We start from the raw sequence: 19369 nt of genomic DNA on the forward strand, positions 1-19369 counted from the left end.
GATCAGTCCCAAACGCCAATATCGACTGTTGGACAATCACCTGTTGTGCCACGTAATCAAAATATAAACGTGTCCGATACACCTCTATCACTACCAGCACCCTTTCAATCATCGCCTTCATCTTCTAAAGCTAATTCTCATAAACGTAGTCATTCACTTTCTTCTGATTCGGATAACGAACCAGTTGCAGTAAATTCTATGACACCTGCACCTTTACAATATCTTGATCTAGTCGATATAACTCAACGTGTTCATCATTTTAATATTGATTAAGATAATTTAATAAATCAGTTATTTCAGGGTACCTGGAAAACTATACCAAATTACAAAGGCGGCAACACTTGCGTACTCAGTATCTGCCGTTCATCATCATCACACCCACTTTCACGGTATCATCGAATTCACCTTATCAATTATCATCGACTATAAACAGTACTCACGTCAAACATACAGCGACGCCAGTGGCATTCGTCACAAGAAGATATTACCTCGAACTGTCAATAGTGATCATAAAGTCAACAGATATTACTGTTGACAATAATAAACAAACCAAATAACATATCTACCCTTTCGACTAAAAGTACAGCTGTCATTATCACAAATCCTGATATTGAAAGTGCAGTTCGTCACTGGAACATCTAGCAGCATATCATAATGGATAACCCGGCAGCAGTGTTGACGGATGACGTGGAGGATTGGAGTTCACGGGCGCCATCGGCGGGCAGCAATCAGCATCAAACACATACTCGGTTAAGCGGTGGTGTCAACGGCAGTTTACCCAATAATTCATCACAAACACAATCAACACCACAACAACACTACAAGCGCAATGCGTCCACATATTCGATAGACATTCCAGCAACCTTAGGACTGATGGTGTCTAGCGGCAACCCTGCTGCTAACGGATCAACTACATCATCTACGTGAGTATACTTTTCAAATTTGTAGAGTATAATATTTGCTGTGTTTTAATAACTAAAATAATTTTAGCATACAACGTATAAAGTATTATCATTATGTGCAATAGGTATGGTATACGAAATTGCAATTTAGTTAAGAATTTGGTACAAAATAATAGTAATTTCTGATCAATAATCATTTGACTTAAAATAAAGGTACATTATATGATATTTTTATTGATTACATAATAAATTATTCAATATTATGCTATAAGCAAATTATCCACCAATCAATAATATCATTGTTTAGAAATCTGGTTCAACGGAAACTGAAGCCGCGTAAACTATGTTACAACGTTGGTTATGGTTTGCGTTTTCGATTTGTCATATTTTATTTTATAATTTATTTCATTCCTACAACGTGTTTTTCACGTGCATAATATAATACAACATTGTAGTGTATCTTTTCTGTTGATCTCGTTCCTTCGCCGGACCTCACTGGTTATTTATCCATTTACTATTCTCCACAACACAATCACGACCCGTTTCCGGCACGTCCACCTTTTACAGGTAACAAGTCGTGCGTTCGATGCATTTCGATTCATTATATCAAATATATAATATTGTTAAACGTGCTGTAGGTACCTAAATAATATATATATATATATATATATATATAGGTATATATCCCCGTTCCTAATAATCACATATCATTGCATTGTTGTCAATTATATTGGTAACACAGGCGCGGATCCAAGGGGGGGCGAAGGGGGCGCACGCCCCCCCCAAAATCCCTAAAATAGGTTTGTTGTTGCTTTTACGTATTGTGTTACAATGCAGGCAGCTTAGTCGTAAGTATAAATACAATTTTGCGCCCCCTCCGTAAAACATTCCTGGATCCGTCCCTGAGGTAACATATGTTACTACGTAGTTTCTTATGGTGTGCGTTTTCGATTTCTCATATTATTTTATTTTATCCCAAAAACGTGTATTTCGCGTTCATAGGTATAATATAAAATTGTAGTGTATCTTCTCTATTGATCTCGTGGTGCGATCCGTCACGCTGGGTGACCCTAGGGATGCATTCCTTGAACCGCCCACCACACATAATCCACCACCACACATTCCCCGGATGTCCACCTTTTGCAGGTATCGAGTCGTGCGTTCGACATATTTCGATTTATTGTATTAAATATAAAATTGTTAAACACGTTGTATCTAAATAATATATTTTATATACCTATACATGTTTCTAACAATCACATACCACTGAATTATCGTAAAAATCGTCCCACAAGACGCAGTACGTTATAATGTTCGTATTCGAATGCCATTAAATTAAATTATCAAAATTCCGACGAACACGTCCGAAGTACAGTGTAATTTAAAATCGGCATAGATTTGATCTTATGATTCGCCGATCAGTCGGTCACTGCAGTGGACAGAATGCAATCGGCGCCGTCGTCGTTGTTGGTGTCGGTGCATTTTACGCGTATTCCGATTATTCGAAAAATGCACACGCACACACACATAGACCAGCGTTATATACCTAATCATCGAAATTTCTTTGGGAAATCATCACGCGAATCACTTTGCAATGCGACGAGATTAATCGCTAATGAATTCTCTCGCGTACTTTCTATTACATTTAAATTTAATCTCCTCTCGTATCGTGTATAATATATATTATGTACCTACACGTTTACTATATCATCGTACTTATCTCCGCCCGCGTTTTACTGATAATGATATACGAACAACGGTGTTAATTTGTTAATGTAACGTGCGTGCGCCTGGAGCATGAGAGGAGTGTGTATGTTCACCATAATCTCGTAAACACATAATTATAATAATATGTATAAATTGTGCACAATAACAATATTATTATACCTACCTACCGTGTACACATTGGAATCGCACAATTTACGGACAGGCACCGGCTATATTATACGTGTGCATGTGTCGTATCCCATTAAACGCGCGTACGCATTATAGCGATTTCAATAATGTTATAATTACCCGTTTTAGGTTCCTCGAGAATTATAATATGCACATCGGTGCGCGGAAAACGTCGGAGACACGTGACATTCTTTCGCTCCCGCGTGCGTTTTTCACACCACTCACTAATGCGTTTACGTATTATACCGACGTGCATACGCCATAATGTACCTATAACTATCTTTGTACAAAACTATGCGCGTGCCTATTGCCTATAACTATTTGTCCCTACCTATATGAATATACCATTGTATGCGTACGATGTACGGTAGGTAGTTTGCAGGTTGTGGTCTGCAAGTTATATGGTTTTCGTTCTGTCGACCCGTCTTACTTGACACGGTTGTACATCCGTGCTTATATCGATTATGAGTTATGTCCTATGCAATTTTCCGTAAACTCAAAGCGTAGGTAGAGGCTTGTTGTGATACTATACACAAGATACCTACACGATCCTTGGAGCTTTTCGATATATTTTCTCAGTGCCGTGCGATCGCGAAACGTATTCTGACGGCCATCCGTCCGTCCAGGCGTCAAACGGAAACGCGTTTGCAGATTTTTTTTTTTATACGTCGTAAACTCCGCGATAATCGTATACGACACGACACGTAGGTAACATCACATGGGAGGTTAGGTACCCGTAGCCCGTAGGTAGGTACTCGCGATAATAATTACTATCGACGACGTGCAGTACCTGTCATTATATTATATGTACATATTATAATAAATAATATATGCAATTATATACATTCGGTTAATATATATCATTAGTGCATAAGACTGCGACAGCGAATTCGCGGATGATGTGATGTATGCATGTGCCGCGTGAGGGCGTACGTGATGAAATAATAATAATAATAATAATAATAATAATATTGCCTACATTATTGTAATCGAATTGGGTTTTTTTTTCACGTTCTCCGGGGCCACGTCCATCTCTCTCGGTACGACGCAAACCGTCATCAAAACTACCTACCATCGTCTTTGTACGGCGTGCGGTCATTCATTGTTCGGTTGCCGTTCATTGTGCTCACACGTTCCGAATAAAAACGACGTGCTCCGTCTTCTTGTGTGCCAATGCGTATCGTCGCGTTGTATCGCCGTCACCGCTGCAAACAACAACAACGACAACAACGATCAAATGACTGCTGACTACGATTACAGTATGAAGCTGACCGAGTATTCGAGCAGCGGCAGCAACAGCAGCAACAGCGGAAGCGTCGGCGACGGGACCGCGACCGCGAATTCTTACATCATATCGGGCGGCAACGGCGCAAAGGCCGATGGCAACGGAAAGGTTGGCGGACGCCGTCGCAAAGGCGGCAAGAAGCAGCCGCGTTACGACCCGTTTGAGATGCGGGACAAGTCCAAGGCGACCACGTACGTATATTATATACTTAATAATAATAAATTATGTGTATAAAAAAAAAAAAACATTCGCGTATATTAAAATATGGTTGGGACGTTTTTATGTTTTGTCGTGGTACACTTACGTTGTACCGAAATGATTTAATATTATTAAGTGTAGTCAACGGTCGGAAATTCAGAGTGGTCGAAACCTCGGAAAGCCGCCCGCAGGGTCTATGGTTTGCGCTTTGTAAGTTGGTGCATTTATATACGCGCACTATTCTGCAATAATATGAATTGTACTACATATTATACATCACGAATGGGTGTAGCGATGGCCCGCTGAAAAGGCCTCGCAGATCTATTAATTTTTCAAGTCTATACAGTTTACATTTTGTACCTGTATAATATAGTAATAGATCACCCCGTGCACCGCCATACTTTCATTTTTCTGTAATCAAAATTTTATATTGTGTATTTTTTGTTTGTTTGTTTCATCCTTCCCTAACCGCCGTCGAATATTACATCTACATAATAAACATGTATAGTGATAGCGGAGCCTTATTACATCTGGTTAAGAGCAGTCTCGGCAGTGGCATCCTCGCCATGCCAAACGCGTTCAAAAACGGTGGGCTCATTTTCGGACTTGTCGGCACGGCAGCCATCGGAGCGCTTTGCACGCATTGCATCTACCTTCTGGTGAGTTGTATGACAACAATATTATTTTATTTTATTATCATATTGTTATTATATATTTTTTCCAAAACCAACATGTTGCTCAGACTTTAATTAAACTGTATTTTTATATAAACGCCATCGTTCGTGTCATCGGACGACTGAAGTCTCCCGAGTTACCATTTTTCCGAATAGTCGCATAATATAGAATTAATATAAATTAGTCGAAGTAACTTATAATATACGATGTGTTTCCCCACAAATCGTAGTTCTAATGGATTTTTTTCTCATCCTATAGTTAATAATACATCAATAAAATATTTTATTAAATTAGAACTTGGAAAAATGGCAAAAATAAATCCGGTTAAATATATAAATAACTATTCTGTACGGAGTTTTGTGTTAGTGTCTATTTTTAATGATACTTAATAATTTATTTATACGTAGAACCTATCTATATTATTATTAGAAATGTATTTTATTGTAAATAATGTACGATAGGTTGAACTAAACTTTAACAAAAACATAACGTTTGTACGTTTGTTTATAATATATTTTATTATATTATTGTTGGCTATTACCGACGTGCTTACCGAATAACGATACGATTAGTTTCATAACTAAATTATATTGCAGAGAGAGAATGATTATTTAAGTAATAGTGGAATGTTCGAATTTCTATAGTTGGTTTTTATTGAAATACAACAATGAATAACTAACTAATTAATAAATTTTGGTGGTTTTGACGAATTTTATCAAAGTTTAAATTTAAAACGCTTACAAAAAAAATGTGACTAAGTATTTTTGATATTTTTTAATATTTTCAAGAAACAAAAAATAAAATTTTAAGACTTTTAATAAAGATTTAACATAAAAATGTTAATTTTATCAATATAAATAAAAAAATAAGTGGAAAGTTTCAAATGTCAATAAATAGCTCAAAAAATCATCAATTTTTATAATATTATGTTTAGAAAATGCTAGTTTAAATATTTGGTGAAAATATCAAGTATCTACTGTTTATTTTTGAATTATTACAAAAAAAAAAATTATTTCTCCATATCATTGTTTTGAACGAATATAGATCTATCTCTCCAAAAGATACTTCAATAAATAGAAGTAAAAATTAATTTAGTTCGAAAATATAAATTATAATAGTTAATAGGTAAGATAATAAATCAAGATCAAACATTTCACTGTGGACATCGAGAACGCATTCGTTGTCTCTATCGTAATATCTATATATAAAACGTATGATTTGCAATATTTACGTTTTGCCAATAATGCAATTTTTTTGTTTTTGATATTAAATATTAGAATAAATTTACCTTGTATCATAGTATTTAAATTTAACATGAAATTATAAAAAGAGTATTTTTAAATTATTATATTTTATCTACTTTTGTAATTCTCTCATATTAAAAAAAAAAAAAATTGACGACATATTATACACGAATGATAATGTTATCATCTTTAAGCTTAGTACTATGTAAATTTTCTCTACTATAAAAGGTAACTATAATAACTGCAATAGAAATGCGGAACGTAAATCTAATATAATATTATAATGTTGTATGTGCGTGTGAAACGTAAATTTGTGAGTACCTATATTATTATGAGTATTAAAGTATATAGAATGGGTATAAATGGAAACAGTGATATAGATTAAAAAAAAAAAATAGTCCGGAAATATTTTGTAAAAAGTTTTGTAAAAAAAAATCACAAGGCCGTTCATCCAATATTATAATGATAATGATATATCTAGTAATTTTTTCCATTGCATATACGTATACTAACAATTATAATTATACGACAATATTATTTTATGTACCTTCATATCGTACCTATACTAGTCAAATATATATTAAATATATATATATGGTTCTTTGTGGTTTAGATTTACAAATATCATTATGATTATTACGCTTATGTCTCGCAATCACATACCTAACTAAACTAACTACTTCACAATAATATTGTTTTTCAGGTGCTGTGTTCGCAAACTCTAGCCCGCCGCACTCGCCGCCCGTACCTCGGGTTTGCCGATACCGCCGCAGCAGCGTTCAGTACTGGTCCTCGCCGATTCCGTGCCTGGGCCCCATTCGCCAAGTACGTTATGTATTCATTTAATTCAGTGGTTTCCGACTTAATTATTTTAGTATTATCGTTATTAAGCATACAATTTTTTTCTGTGACCCTCGATTTCGGATTTTTTTCTTATAGATTAACATATTATTATGATAATATATATATATAATAATAAATTATCAGTATCCGTTTGATCATTATTGTGCTCGTGGTCGTGGTCAGCGAGGTTAGGTTAGAAACTAGTGTTTTAATTTTATAAACGTCCTCACATGTACTTATTAGTGGACGGGGAAGAAACTTAAGTAATTTTATAATATAATATTATATAATATTATATTATATTTGTAGACTCCGCGTCACAACGATATTATTATAATTATTACTTGGGATGTTAGCTGTATTTACATAATTTTATAGTAGTGAACGATGTTTTATATTACAATTTAACTTATATAACTTACTGTTATAGTCGTATTAGTATAAACAATATCGTCATTCGTCAGTTTTAAAAAATTTTAATTGTATAGTTTTATAGTAATTATCAAATTATAATTAAAAAAAAAAAAAAAATGAAAATTGAAAGTATCGCAAACATATTTTATCTGTTTTTATCGAATCACAATATTTTAATATTTAGGTAGATTCAAAGTATAACAGTGTTAAGGTTTTAAAATTCAATTTAAAAATACAATTACGACCGCATGACTTTTTGCGTTTAGATTGAACAAATTGTAATCTATTCATCTTATAATGCGAATGAAAAATAAAACGATAAGCAAAACTGTAGAATAAAAAAAAAGTTAAAATGAACAATAGAGATACGCTAACGACTTCCGGACCATAGCGTGTTATCATTGTATATGTATACGTTTCGGATTATTTTCCAGGCACATTCTGGATGTTTTGTGTGCGTAGTGTGAAGGTTATTTTTGGTTTGGTTGACAGAGGTTGATGATTGTACTTTCAACGGTTGTAATATGACAAGAGAAAAATTTAATTACATAGATTTTGGTAATTAAAAATGTTATTACGTTTTTCTCAGCGTGTTGTATTGTAGTTAATATTTTGAGTAAACGTGATTGTATGATCAGAATTATTGATCGCAATGACATAGTACTTTAACTTAGAGGATCATTGATAACTGACAATAATAAACATGTACAAAATGAGCTGGTAACTTTTGTTACACTCTAGTCTTAACAGTATTACGTAAATTATATAATTTTGATCAAATTCATCGTTGTCCTTCAGTCTTTACAAAATACCAAAAACATATTATTTATAAATGTGTAATTAAGTCTTATACTCTTATCCAAGCATTATATAATAGTGAGTAATGAATCATGATCACTAATGCCTAATGATATAAACCACACTAACTTACTTGATTGCATCTATATCGAAAAGTACACATTTTTTAAACATGTTAAATTATTTGTACAGGTAATATAGGTATCATTGCTTATCAAAATATTTTAATAATTTTTTTAAATATATCAAAATATTCTAATAAATTATAAAATTTTCATGAAAATATAGGTCGTTTTCAAGGATTGCGAGATCCAAGAGAAAAATAATTACTAGGACAACATTTGAAAATGATAAACTTCTTAAATATATATCCTAGATTCCATCTGTTTTTCAATTCTTTTTAACTTATGATTAGTTTTACTAAAAAAATTTTTCTCAGCTATAATAGCTTATCAATAATAATTGAATAATACAGTTATAACAGTATAATATCTTAACTTATCGATAAAATACTTTATTTTACCAATTTACTATAAAATATATATATATTCAATACATTTTGATTTGTACATTAATGAAAATATTCAAAATAAAATAAATCTAAATATTTATTATTTAATAAAAGTTCTTTACACAATAAATTACAATGAGTTATAATAATAGAATCCAATTTATTATTTTAAATTCAAATAAGAAGTTAGAGTAATATTGTTTTCAAATTTATTTCATCATATATTAAGATATTGTTATAATGAATTTTTATTTGTTGAATGAAATAAATTTGACTATTAAAATAATATACAATTTCATAATTTAATATTGATTAATATAACGATACTAAATAATATAATATGTTGAACTCTTATTTGTAACTATATGTTTAAAACTATGAATATGAACAATTAATGGCGTTTTATGTGGCCTATACCTACATAATTTAAATTTAAGTAGAAAAAAAATAATATCTACACATAATATAATTATTTTTTGAGAATATAAAGATGAAGACTAACTGAGAAAAGGCATTATAGTAGATTTCTTTTCACTTTTATTTTAATATTTGTTTAATCTGTTGGTTGTAATTATTTTACTCTAGATTTATAATAGATTTTACTGAAGACAATTTTTTTTTTATTTTTAATCAATAATTTCTACAATTAAAAAGCATATTATGTTTTTATTAAATTAAGTGCAAAGCTTATGTGTCTTGAGGGAAAAAACCGTCCAGTGAAGACAATTCATTTTTTAGAGTCCTAAAAGCTACTAGTGTTCAGATGTTTTATAATTTATTTTTATTTACTTTTTAAATTTAACAGTAATATAAATAAAAATTACATACCAGAATTTAAGATATTCTTATTGGCTGTTGAATTTTATGGTATTAGATATGTCTATACTTTTATTTTTAAATTAGGTACATTAATTTAAATTATAAATTTGTAGAACACTCAAATATCTTACATACACTAAACGCTTGATTATAATTAAATAATACATGACGCAATATTAAACCTCCGGAAATTAAAGACTAAAGATTTTCGGTTAGAATCTAACTGTAGTAAATCTATACAACTTTACGAAAATACATTAAAAAGTAGAATATTTACATCGCACTATATATTTGTCTACGTAGATCAGAATAAAAAAAAAAACTGAAGTTTAATTACCAATATAAACTATAGTAACATTATCATTATATTAATTATTTTGAAAAATTAATTAAAGCGAAGTTACATTTTAAATTTCATAACACAATAATAATTAAATAATATAAGTACTGTTTATACTATTTATACAAGTACATTATAATTATTATTATGTAATGTTTACTTATTTCATATATTGAAATAAAATATTAAAATATTCAATAACTTTAACACTTGATTGTTCTTAAATGCAAAGGTAAAGAATTATAATAAATTATCATCAGATAATTAGCAATTCTATTAATTTCCATGATTAATTATCGTTATATAATAAAATATTAGTACACATCATAATATTACACCTACTTAAATAAATAAATACACGATTTCATACATACACAAAACCAAATATAGATAAATACATTATACCTACATACTTATGTAATAACCTACATAGTTTATTCAAATTATAAGTCAATCTTATGATAAAAATTAATTTATAACTGGTATTATAAATTTTAATCTATAATTAAAAACTGATATGTTAGTACATGCAAAATGCATATTATACATAATTTTAATTTATTAAAATTGTAAGACATCGTTATTTCATACATTTTAATTTGTTTTCAAATACTATAGTCATTGACAAGCTTAAAGCACGTACCGCATACAGCATTGTGTTTGGCGATCTTAATGAAATTAATAAGTAACACATTTAAATGAAAAATGTTACAATATCAATAGTATTCAGTATCAAATATTTCATTTGAAAAAATATGAGTGCTCTTATTTATGATAATGAAATAGATATTTATTAAATCAGTGTCATAAATTCTTCAATATTGCGTTCAGAATCTATACAAGTTACAAGTTTTACGTTAAGTATATGTGTTTTTCTTATGGTTCTAGCTATAAATTTATATATGTACGTATTTCAAAACGTCAAAAATCTTATAAAATAGTAAAACTCCAAAAATTGTTCTTAAAAGTAGTCTTATCGATTTAATTGAACACAATGATTCTTAAAATTTTAATATTTATATTTATCCATGATTTTTGAAAAAATTACTACGAAAAATTGTAAAATATAAATCACATTTGTAATTCAAAAGATAATAATCCTAATGATTTAATCAATTTATAGAATAATACTTTATTAGTAAAATATTAATATAGAAACGTCATCAGATTATTAACAATTAGATATTTTAAAATTTTTTGAGCTTAATCTAATCATTTAAAAAATTATGTTTGCATGTGCTAACATATCAGATTTTAATTATAGATTAAAATTTGAACATACTAGTACTTAGACATTTGACATTTGTAATAAGGTGATAAACCTACCTATACTTGGGGTTATTGATATATGATTTTTCTCAATGTCTAATTACAATTAAATTATCTCAAATATTGGTAGGTATTAGGTATTTAGGTATATTAACATGTAAATTTGATTTGAATATTTAAAAAAAAAACCGTGAGAACCATTGGTCTTAAATATGGTTTATAAGCATTAAAAAGTTAAAAAAACCCTACTTTTTTGAATTTATTAAAAATAAATTTTGTTTATTATATTCTTTCATATAATCATATAGGAAAAATATATAAATTTGTGTATGTCAAATTTAAAAATCACATGCAAACGTATCAATTTTTGCTAGGAGTTCAATTACATTGACCATAGATAATATTATTTCTTATTAATGTATTGCCATCTCAAAATAAAGGTCTGCGCAGATAACATATAATAATAATGTGTAATTTAGTAATTGTAACGACATGATAATATATTATAAATTGTCCATTATGTTTACACATACTATTTGGTGATTAATATGATTAAGCTATACTTGTAAATATTTTAATTTTGAATCACAATATAAATCAATAACAAAATGTCATAACCTTTTATGAAGAAATATTATATCCAAAATATTGTGAGGCATGACCTTTTACGAGCGATTAAATACAAATAATCTGCCATGTATACTACAACGGTATCGATGACGTTATGGACAATGTATATAAATATTGCGTAGATTGTGTGTTTGTAAATATTCTATAATAGGTATAGTAATAAAAGTATATATCTAGTACTTATATTTCCTCTTGCTGGATACAATAAATAATATCATCATTAGAAAACCTGGTCTCGACAGAGGTGCAAGCCTTGATAAACCGCAGAGATATAAATTGGTATTAAAAGAAAGTTGAGTTTGACAAAATGTCTATACCATATAATATATATATATATATATATAAATGTATTATGTATACAAGTCCTATCATAGGTAAACATTCAAGTACATACATTCTTATATTAAATGGAAATTTATAAACAGTTTATTAACTTAAACACAAACTGAAATTGAAATAAATGTAAACATCCTTCAGTCGTAGTAAATTTGAACATATAATTTGTATACTTAGTAATATTTATCTATTCGAAAATACTATAAACACTGCTTTATCCTAATATAGGTATATATACACACTTATTTGTATACTCGCAAAATGTAGGTGTATACTATAGCACTATACACACAAAATGTAATAATGTAATGTTCCGACTGATTTACTATTTATGAATTCGTATATTTGTCCTAACTCTCAGAATTAACATAATATTGATCAAATGTTTGAAACGGTTTATTCAATATCGAGCATCTTATAATATATTAGTGTACATAGTTAAATACTTGTATATAGTATTTAACTGCATTTTCTAACGTTTTCAAATACTTGTGAGTAGTTTAATGTGTACGCATTTATTATAATAATTAAAACAGAACACTCTTATCTTTATTTTCTAGAAAGAAAGCAACTACTTATTTACAGACACAATTAAGAGCGTTAGATTCTAATTATGTTGTTAAACGCGTTTTAAGACACCTAATAAAACTTGTTTACTAATATATTTTTTACTTTTTTGTTCACATTTTAACGTACTTCTTTCAATCACGAAATGGAATCGTTTTCAAACTGAATTTACCAACATATACAGGGAATTTGTCAACGCTGCCCTGTTCTGCACATACTATTTTGGTAACACCGTGTACGTGGTGCTCGTCGCTGCATCGTTCAAGCAGGTAAGATATTATACGACACACATACCTACACACACACACACACGTACTTACACACATAACACATAAACAATAGGTCATGGGTGGATTTTAAGAACGATAATTTATGAGAGTTTGCCGAATCATCACTTGGGCCGAAGCCATCGCTTAAATTCTCAACGCACTTTTTTCTAACCATCACTTATTATATCATATATTATTATCCGTCTTTTATTCGGATATTTTTACTGAACGGTTCAACAAGTAAATTGATAATATTCTTGTATACGCATATCGAATAGTATTTTTTCATATTTTTTTCCCGCATTTTGTAGTTCACGTATTAATTTTATATTGCATAATATTATAGTTAATAATATATTTAAATCGACCGTAAATATTTATCATTATTTATTTTTTTTTTATTAGATATTTTATTTGTTATGTTATTCACCGATAACCGCGTATAGTGAAACGACTATATTACCTACCTATACTGTGTGAGTACCTATACCTGTACTCATTCGCTGCAGTGAGTATAGATTTCAATTTGAAAACAATTTCGAGACTCTTAAAAACAGTCATTTTATTATACTCTAAAAATTTTGAGCGCCTCCCTTCCTCCACACTCTCGCTTCGCACTGCATTCTATACCATACACGATATACCTATATGTATATCGCATGTATGTGATGTGTACACAGTCGTCCCGATTCACAGCACGTCACTTGTCATACATCACGCGTTTGCCTGAGCGGCTTGTTCCGTACGATATACACTCTGTTTACACGCTCGCTGCGGTGTTTACACGAGAAGAGTATCGAAAAGAAAACTTAATATTTATTTTTTGGTTTTGTTTTTTTTTTGCGCCCTCGCACAGGTGGCCGACACGCACACCGACCCGGAATGGCACATGTCCATCCGCGCCTGGATCCTCGGCCTGGCCGTCCCGCTGGTGCCGCTGGGCATCATCCGTTCGCTCCGACTGCTGGTCCCGTTCTCGGCCATAGCCACCGCTTTCATACTGGTCGGTTTGGGGTGCACCATGTCGTGGGTGGTGACCGGCGTCAGCCTGTTCGCCGACGAGAGCGCCCTGACGGCCGCCGTACCGCTGCCGGACATCGGATCCCGTCCGTGGATCGCCCCCGTTGGTCACATGCCCCTGTTCTTCGCCACTGTCTTGTTCGCCATGGAGGGAATCGGCACTGTGAGTATAGCTAAATCTAAACTACTGTATCAAATAACGTGTGTAAAGTTCACTTTCTTCACGAAATTCTAATGCATTTCATCGTAGGTGAGAATATCAGAACTATCGTTGAACTACAGACCGAAAATACGTTTATGCCCCGAGTTCACATATATTTAACTTATATAGGTACCCTCCCACATATTTCACTGTGTAACCGTGATGTGAAATCAAATTCGACTTTCGATTTGAAACTTATATTACTAGTCTTGTTAATATATTTTGTGTCTAATAAAATAGAAATAGAAACGTGTTGTGCGGTGAAATGCGCATTCTTTCGTCGAGTAAAACCGTAATCGCGGTTAAACTTACAATGTATATTATTATAGTCTACATACGAGTACATGACACGACTTTTGCAGGTACTACCAATCGAGAACTCGATGCGCCATCCAAAACGATTCCTTACTGCTCGTCCTTGTGGAGTTTTGAACGCCGCCATGACGCTGGTCGTGTGTTTGTATTCGGTCGCCGGATTTCTTGGATATTTGCGTTTCGGTGACGCCACTGACGGATCTATCACGCTCAATCTGCCCAACGATCTGTACGTATACATGTAATCGCAGCGCTATTCGCTGTGCACTAAAATACCACAATAGATATGCGTGCACTTACGTGTACAACTAAATAAGGAAATATGTACTAAAATAACGTTCACAATAATATGCACGACAGCGTTAAATCAAATGTATTTAATTCTGTATCTACATGGCTTGAAAGGTTTTGTTGTAAAGTAATAAACAGTAGGTATGCGTAAAATATCAAACTTTAAATGAACACGTACCTATATTATGGAAAACTATTGTTTTTTTTTTTTTTTTTGTAGAAATTATGCTGCATTTTTTATAATAAAACAATATCATATCACTCTATGTCAAACCCATAGTTTTGTCTTCGAATATATATAAAAATTATAAAGTGTAATATGCATAACATATTTTTATTTGTGCACTCTAGCGTTTAAAATGTGCAATACACATTTCTGCAGTATATTTATTTAAAAATGTATTCATATGAGCACCTATTCACCCACCCACTACCCGTGAAAAACTCGGAGACGATCGCCTCACGATTATCCCTTCTCCACGCCACCTCTAAGCACAGCGATGTAGCTCAAAACACGCTCAACCAGGATATTCTTATATTTATACGCATTTATTGAATTAATTACCTATCCTACAGGTTCGCCGAATCGGTGAAAATCATGGTGGCGCTATCCATATTGTTCTCGTACGGTCTACAGTTCTGCGTGCCCAGCGAGATAGTGTGGGTTCGATTGGAGCCGTGGCTGCAAAAGCGCAAGCAAAACGACAAGTATTCCGCAGACGGCAAATTTACAACTTCCTCCACGCCGACAGTCACCACCATCGCCGGCAGCACCATGTCTACGGCAACCGCAGTCACCACGACCAGCGCCCCGTCCGTGGACGAGAAAAAGCAGCTCGAGATCGAATCCAACCAACAGGTTAAACCCATTACCGGGGAGTACTACATTATGAGGGCCGCCATGATCCTGGGAACCGGTAAAATACTACTCTTATTATTGTTATTATTGTTAATATATTTTCATCACTTCGCTGTGATGTGCGTACGTTCGGACGATTTGACAATTATTATAAAATATGAGTCGAACGACGATTATTCTAATGACTGATTGTCGAACGTTCTACATGGCACATTTGCACAATCTGATGTACTGCAACAAATGAAATTACTGTATTATAGTATTGTAACATTGTTATACGGTCATGTCGTTCGATACATCCACTTGTATATTACGTTTATTGTAAATATTATATGTATTATGTTATCTTCGCAAATTCGCGTAAAGCATCAAAGTAGGTATAAACCATTTGTTATTATGACGAAGTATATACATACGACTCATACCGTATAAAATCTTATAGGCTTACGTAGACTTGCATTTCAACTGATGACTTCAGTATTTTTAGGCCCCTTTCTCAATTTAGACACTCTCATGACAAGTCTAGTAACGTCAGATGACTGTCAGTGTAATAATTAAATGTCACTTTCGTTTTGTATGTAATATATTATTGATAATCCTATCATAATAACAATAATAACAATTCGTAAAAACAATCATGTACTTAGGCGGGAATATGTTGTTTTATAATAATACGGAAAAGTATATTGCTTTTATTTTATCACAAATCTTAGAAAAACCTTATATTTTTATTACGGCCTTCTTGCTCACACAAACCGGGGCTTAACTTTTAGGGTTCAGCGTAATTACAAAATATCAGAGGGTGCCTCCCCTTTCATCCGTGTACGATTGTACGCGTAAGACGTATAAATGCATACCGTGCATATCGTATGTATTTTCCAACATTAAAAATAAAAACGCATTATAAAATATAATATAATGTTATACGCCCACAAGGAACTAAAAAACATGATTTCGTAAAAAAATTAATAATTTGTTTTTCGTAATATTATATTTAAAACAGTTTAACAATTCAAGTATGAAAAATGTACGCGTAATACCTACCAACTTTTCCAACTTTTTACTCTATTATAATAACAAAACACAAAAAATCTAATATCAACAAAAACCAATCTATAAGTATAAGTATATTATATTCAATCAGTATCAAATATCTTCAATAAATAATAATATATAACAATCGTATTCGTGATTCGTTTTTGCGCACTGCAGTGCCCAATGATCGAATAATATCATATAACAATATGCACTCTCCCGAACTTCATATAACAACAATATGCGAGGTCGTTAACTTTAGTAAAGTTATACCGATTGACGATACGTTTTTTTCCGACACGCGTACTTGCATACTACAATAATAATAATAATAATATCGCTGTGGATAATATTACAACAATATTATATTATATTGATTTAATGCGTTTTCACAGTGCTCATCGCCGCCCTGGTGCCCGACCTGGCGCCTTTCATCTCGCTCATCGGCGCGGTGTTCTTCTCCATACTGGGACTGATGTGCCCGGCCGTCATCCACCTGGTAGCGTTCTGGAACCACGGCAACGAGAACGGCGAGGACACGGACGACGAGACCGACTCGGAGGACGACTTGGACTTTGACGGCGACTACTACGCGGTGGAAGACGACACGGACCTGGAGGCGGTGCAGCGGCAGCCGCAGCGCAGGAGGAGCAGCGGCCGGTCGACGAGACGCCGTCGCAAGGGAATGGACCGCTGGACAGTGGCCAAGGACGTGGCCATCGTTTTGATAGCGCTCATCGCTTTGGTGTCCGGCACTTACGCGTCGCTGGTGGACATAGTGGCGTTCTACGGCGGCGAGAGCGGCGGCCATCACGAGGCCGGCGCCGTCAACGGCACCGCCACCACCACCATCGGACCGGGACCGGAATCGGCGTTCCTGGTGGCCGTGGACGGCGGACATTAGATCGGAAGCGGAGACGACAAGACGACACATCAGCAGTATACTATATGCAATAATTAAAACCGACAACCATATACACACCGACCGCCGCCGCCGCCTGTCCGGCCGAAATCGTCTGCACCGACTTCCGTTATAATATTATTATATAATTTGATCACTGTTGATACGAGCACCTTTTTTGGGGCATTTTTTTTTTCGTTTCGTGAAACCATAATATACTATTTACTCGTTTTCGAAAACATTTCCCGGCGATGTACATCCCTCTTATGTATATATTATATATATTATACATAGGTATATAATGTACTTAATGATTTGTAGACGTCTCGCCTCGTCTTTTTTTTTTTTTTTTGATATAGTATTATTATATCTTATTCAACTGTCGTCGTTTGTGTATATTATTTTAATTATTGCTATATTGCTTTTTGTTTTTTTTAATATTTTTATTTTTATTTATTAACTACTCGTTTGTATATATAATATATATATACATTATACATATATATGTATACAATTCCAGAGTATAATATTATTATTAAGTACCTAATAAGGTAGTGTGTAGTTTTACGAGCGCAAACATTTTTTTCCATATTGTTTGTCGCCTTTAAGTTTTTCGCTATATTTATTTTATATACTATTATAATATAGTGAAAATTCTATGATTTATTTTTAGTTTTCATTTATTTTTTCTTAACGTTGTCGGGCTTAATATTATAACAAACGCGTGCGAGTTCACGACAAAATATTTTGTAATTATATATATTAGTATACATTAATTATATTTTTATTTGTAATATCATAAGATTCAAAATATTACTACCTACTTTTGCTTTTCACCAATTATAATTTATTATTTATTCCACTGTTGATTCTTACATAAGAATTCATACGCAGCGGAAAATCATATAAGACATTTTGTAAATGTTACTCATACTTATTACATACGATTCATAACATTGTAAGTTACAACTGTCAAAAAAAAGAAAAGATTTTGATTAATATTATATCATTTATTATTACGAGTATTGTCGTTGTGTATTCTTATTTTTGTTCTAATTATTATCATTATACCACCGCAATCGGTGCAATCTTACCATTATTATACAATTATAATATATAGTGTACTATAATGTGCGGCTATTATACATAATTGTGTGATTACGTGCGTTCATATAGTATAATAATAACACTAATAAATAAAATATTTAATATAATAATAATATATATATATATATACATAGTCACCGTCTGCAGTCGTCCTCGCGCCGTTACGGTCATCGCGTCCGAACATCGCAGCGACGCAGTAAATCATAATAAATATATGCCCATTTGTAGTTGCCACATTACTATACGGTATCGAATAAATATTATAAATTATTGTTATAAAAAATAATAGCTCTTAAACAGTAATAATGCGCTGTCACATTATATCGCGGGTATATAGACGCGTTTTCTGTTCGTTCCAACGTGACGACGACGATGACTAGTGGTTATCCTATTCCTATATTAGGTATATGTTATAGGTATCTGCAGGTATATGCGTGAAATACGAACGCATATTGCACAATTACAGTTTTTACACACAGACACGTTTGAAAGAGTCGCAGGTTATCGTGCAGTTTGCTGCGATATGGTTTAACGCATTTTTCGTATTGATATTTTGATATTGTGTTATTGTAATAATGAAGTTATAATTATAAGTATAGGTATCTGCAACAGACGTTTCTGCAGTAAATATTATTTTAATTAC

At 32.3% G+C, this 19369-nt stretch overlaps 1 protein-coding gene across 2 annotated transcripts in view; it reads left to right on the forward strand.

Annotated features, from left to right (window-relative positions):
* Nucleotides 1–18644, forward strand: part of LOC114130724 (proton-coupled amino acid transporter-like protein pathetic) — a 40604-nt gene extending 21960 nt beyond the window's left edge. Inside the window, exons 2-10 of one of the 2 annotated variants that reach the window (XM_050207633.1) lie at nt 292–923; nt 4059–4274; nt 4790–4940; nt 6904–7025; nt 12912–12996; nt 13853–14179; nt 14581–14762; nt 15401–15741; nt 17114–18644. In XM_050207633.1, the coding sequence (XP_050063590.1) occupies nt 655–923; nt 4059–4274; nt 4790–4940; nt 6904–7025; nt 12912–12996; nt 13853–14179; nt 14581–14762; nt 15401–15741; nt 17114–17622 (2202 nt within the window). In that variant the 5' untranslated portion in view covers nt 292–654 and the 3' untranslated portion in view covers nt 17623–18644. The remainder of the gene's footprint in view (nt 1–291; nt 924–4058; nt 4275–4789; nt 4941–6903; nt 7026–12911; nt 12997–13852; nt 14180–14580; nt 14763–15400; nt 15742–17113) is intronic. The other variant, XM_050207632.1, reaches the window with a different exon arrangement.
* The last annotated feature ends 725 nt before the right edge of the window (nt 18645–19369 follow it).

The sequence above is a fragment of the Aphis gossypii genome, chromosome X, assembly GCF_020184175.1.
Source record: "Aphis gossypii isolate Hap1 chromosome X, ASM2018417v2, whole genome shotgun sequence".
Lineage (NCBI taxonomy): Eukaryota > Metazoa > Arthropoda > Insecta > Hemiptera > Aphididae > Aphis > Aphis gossypii.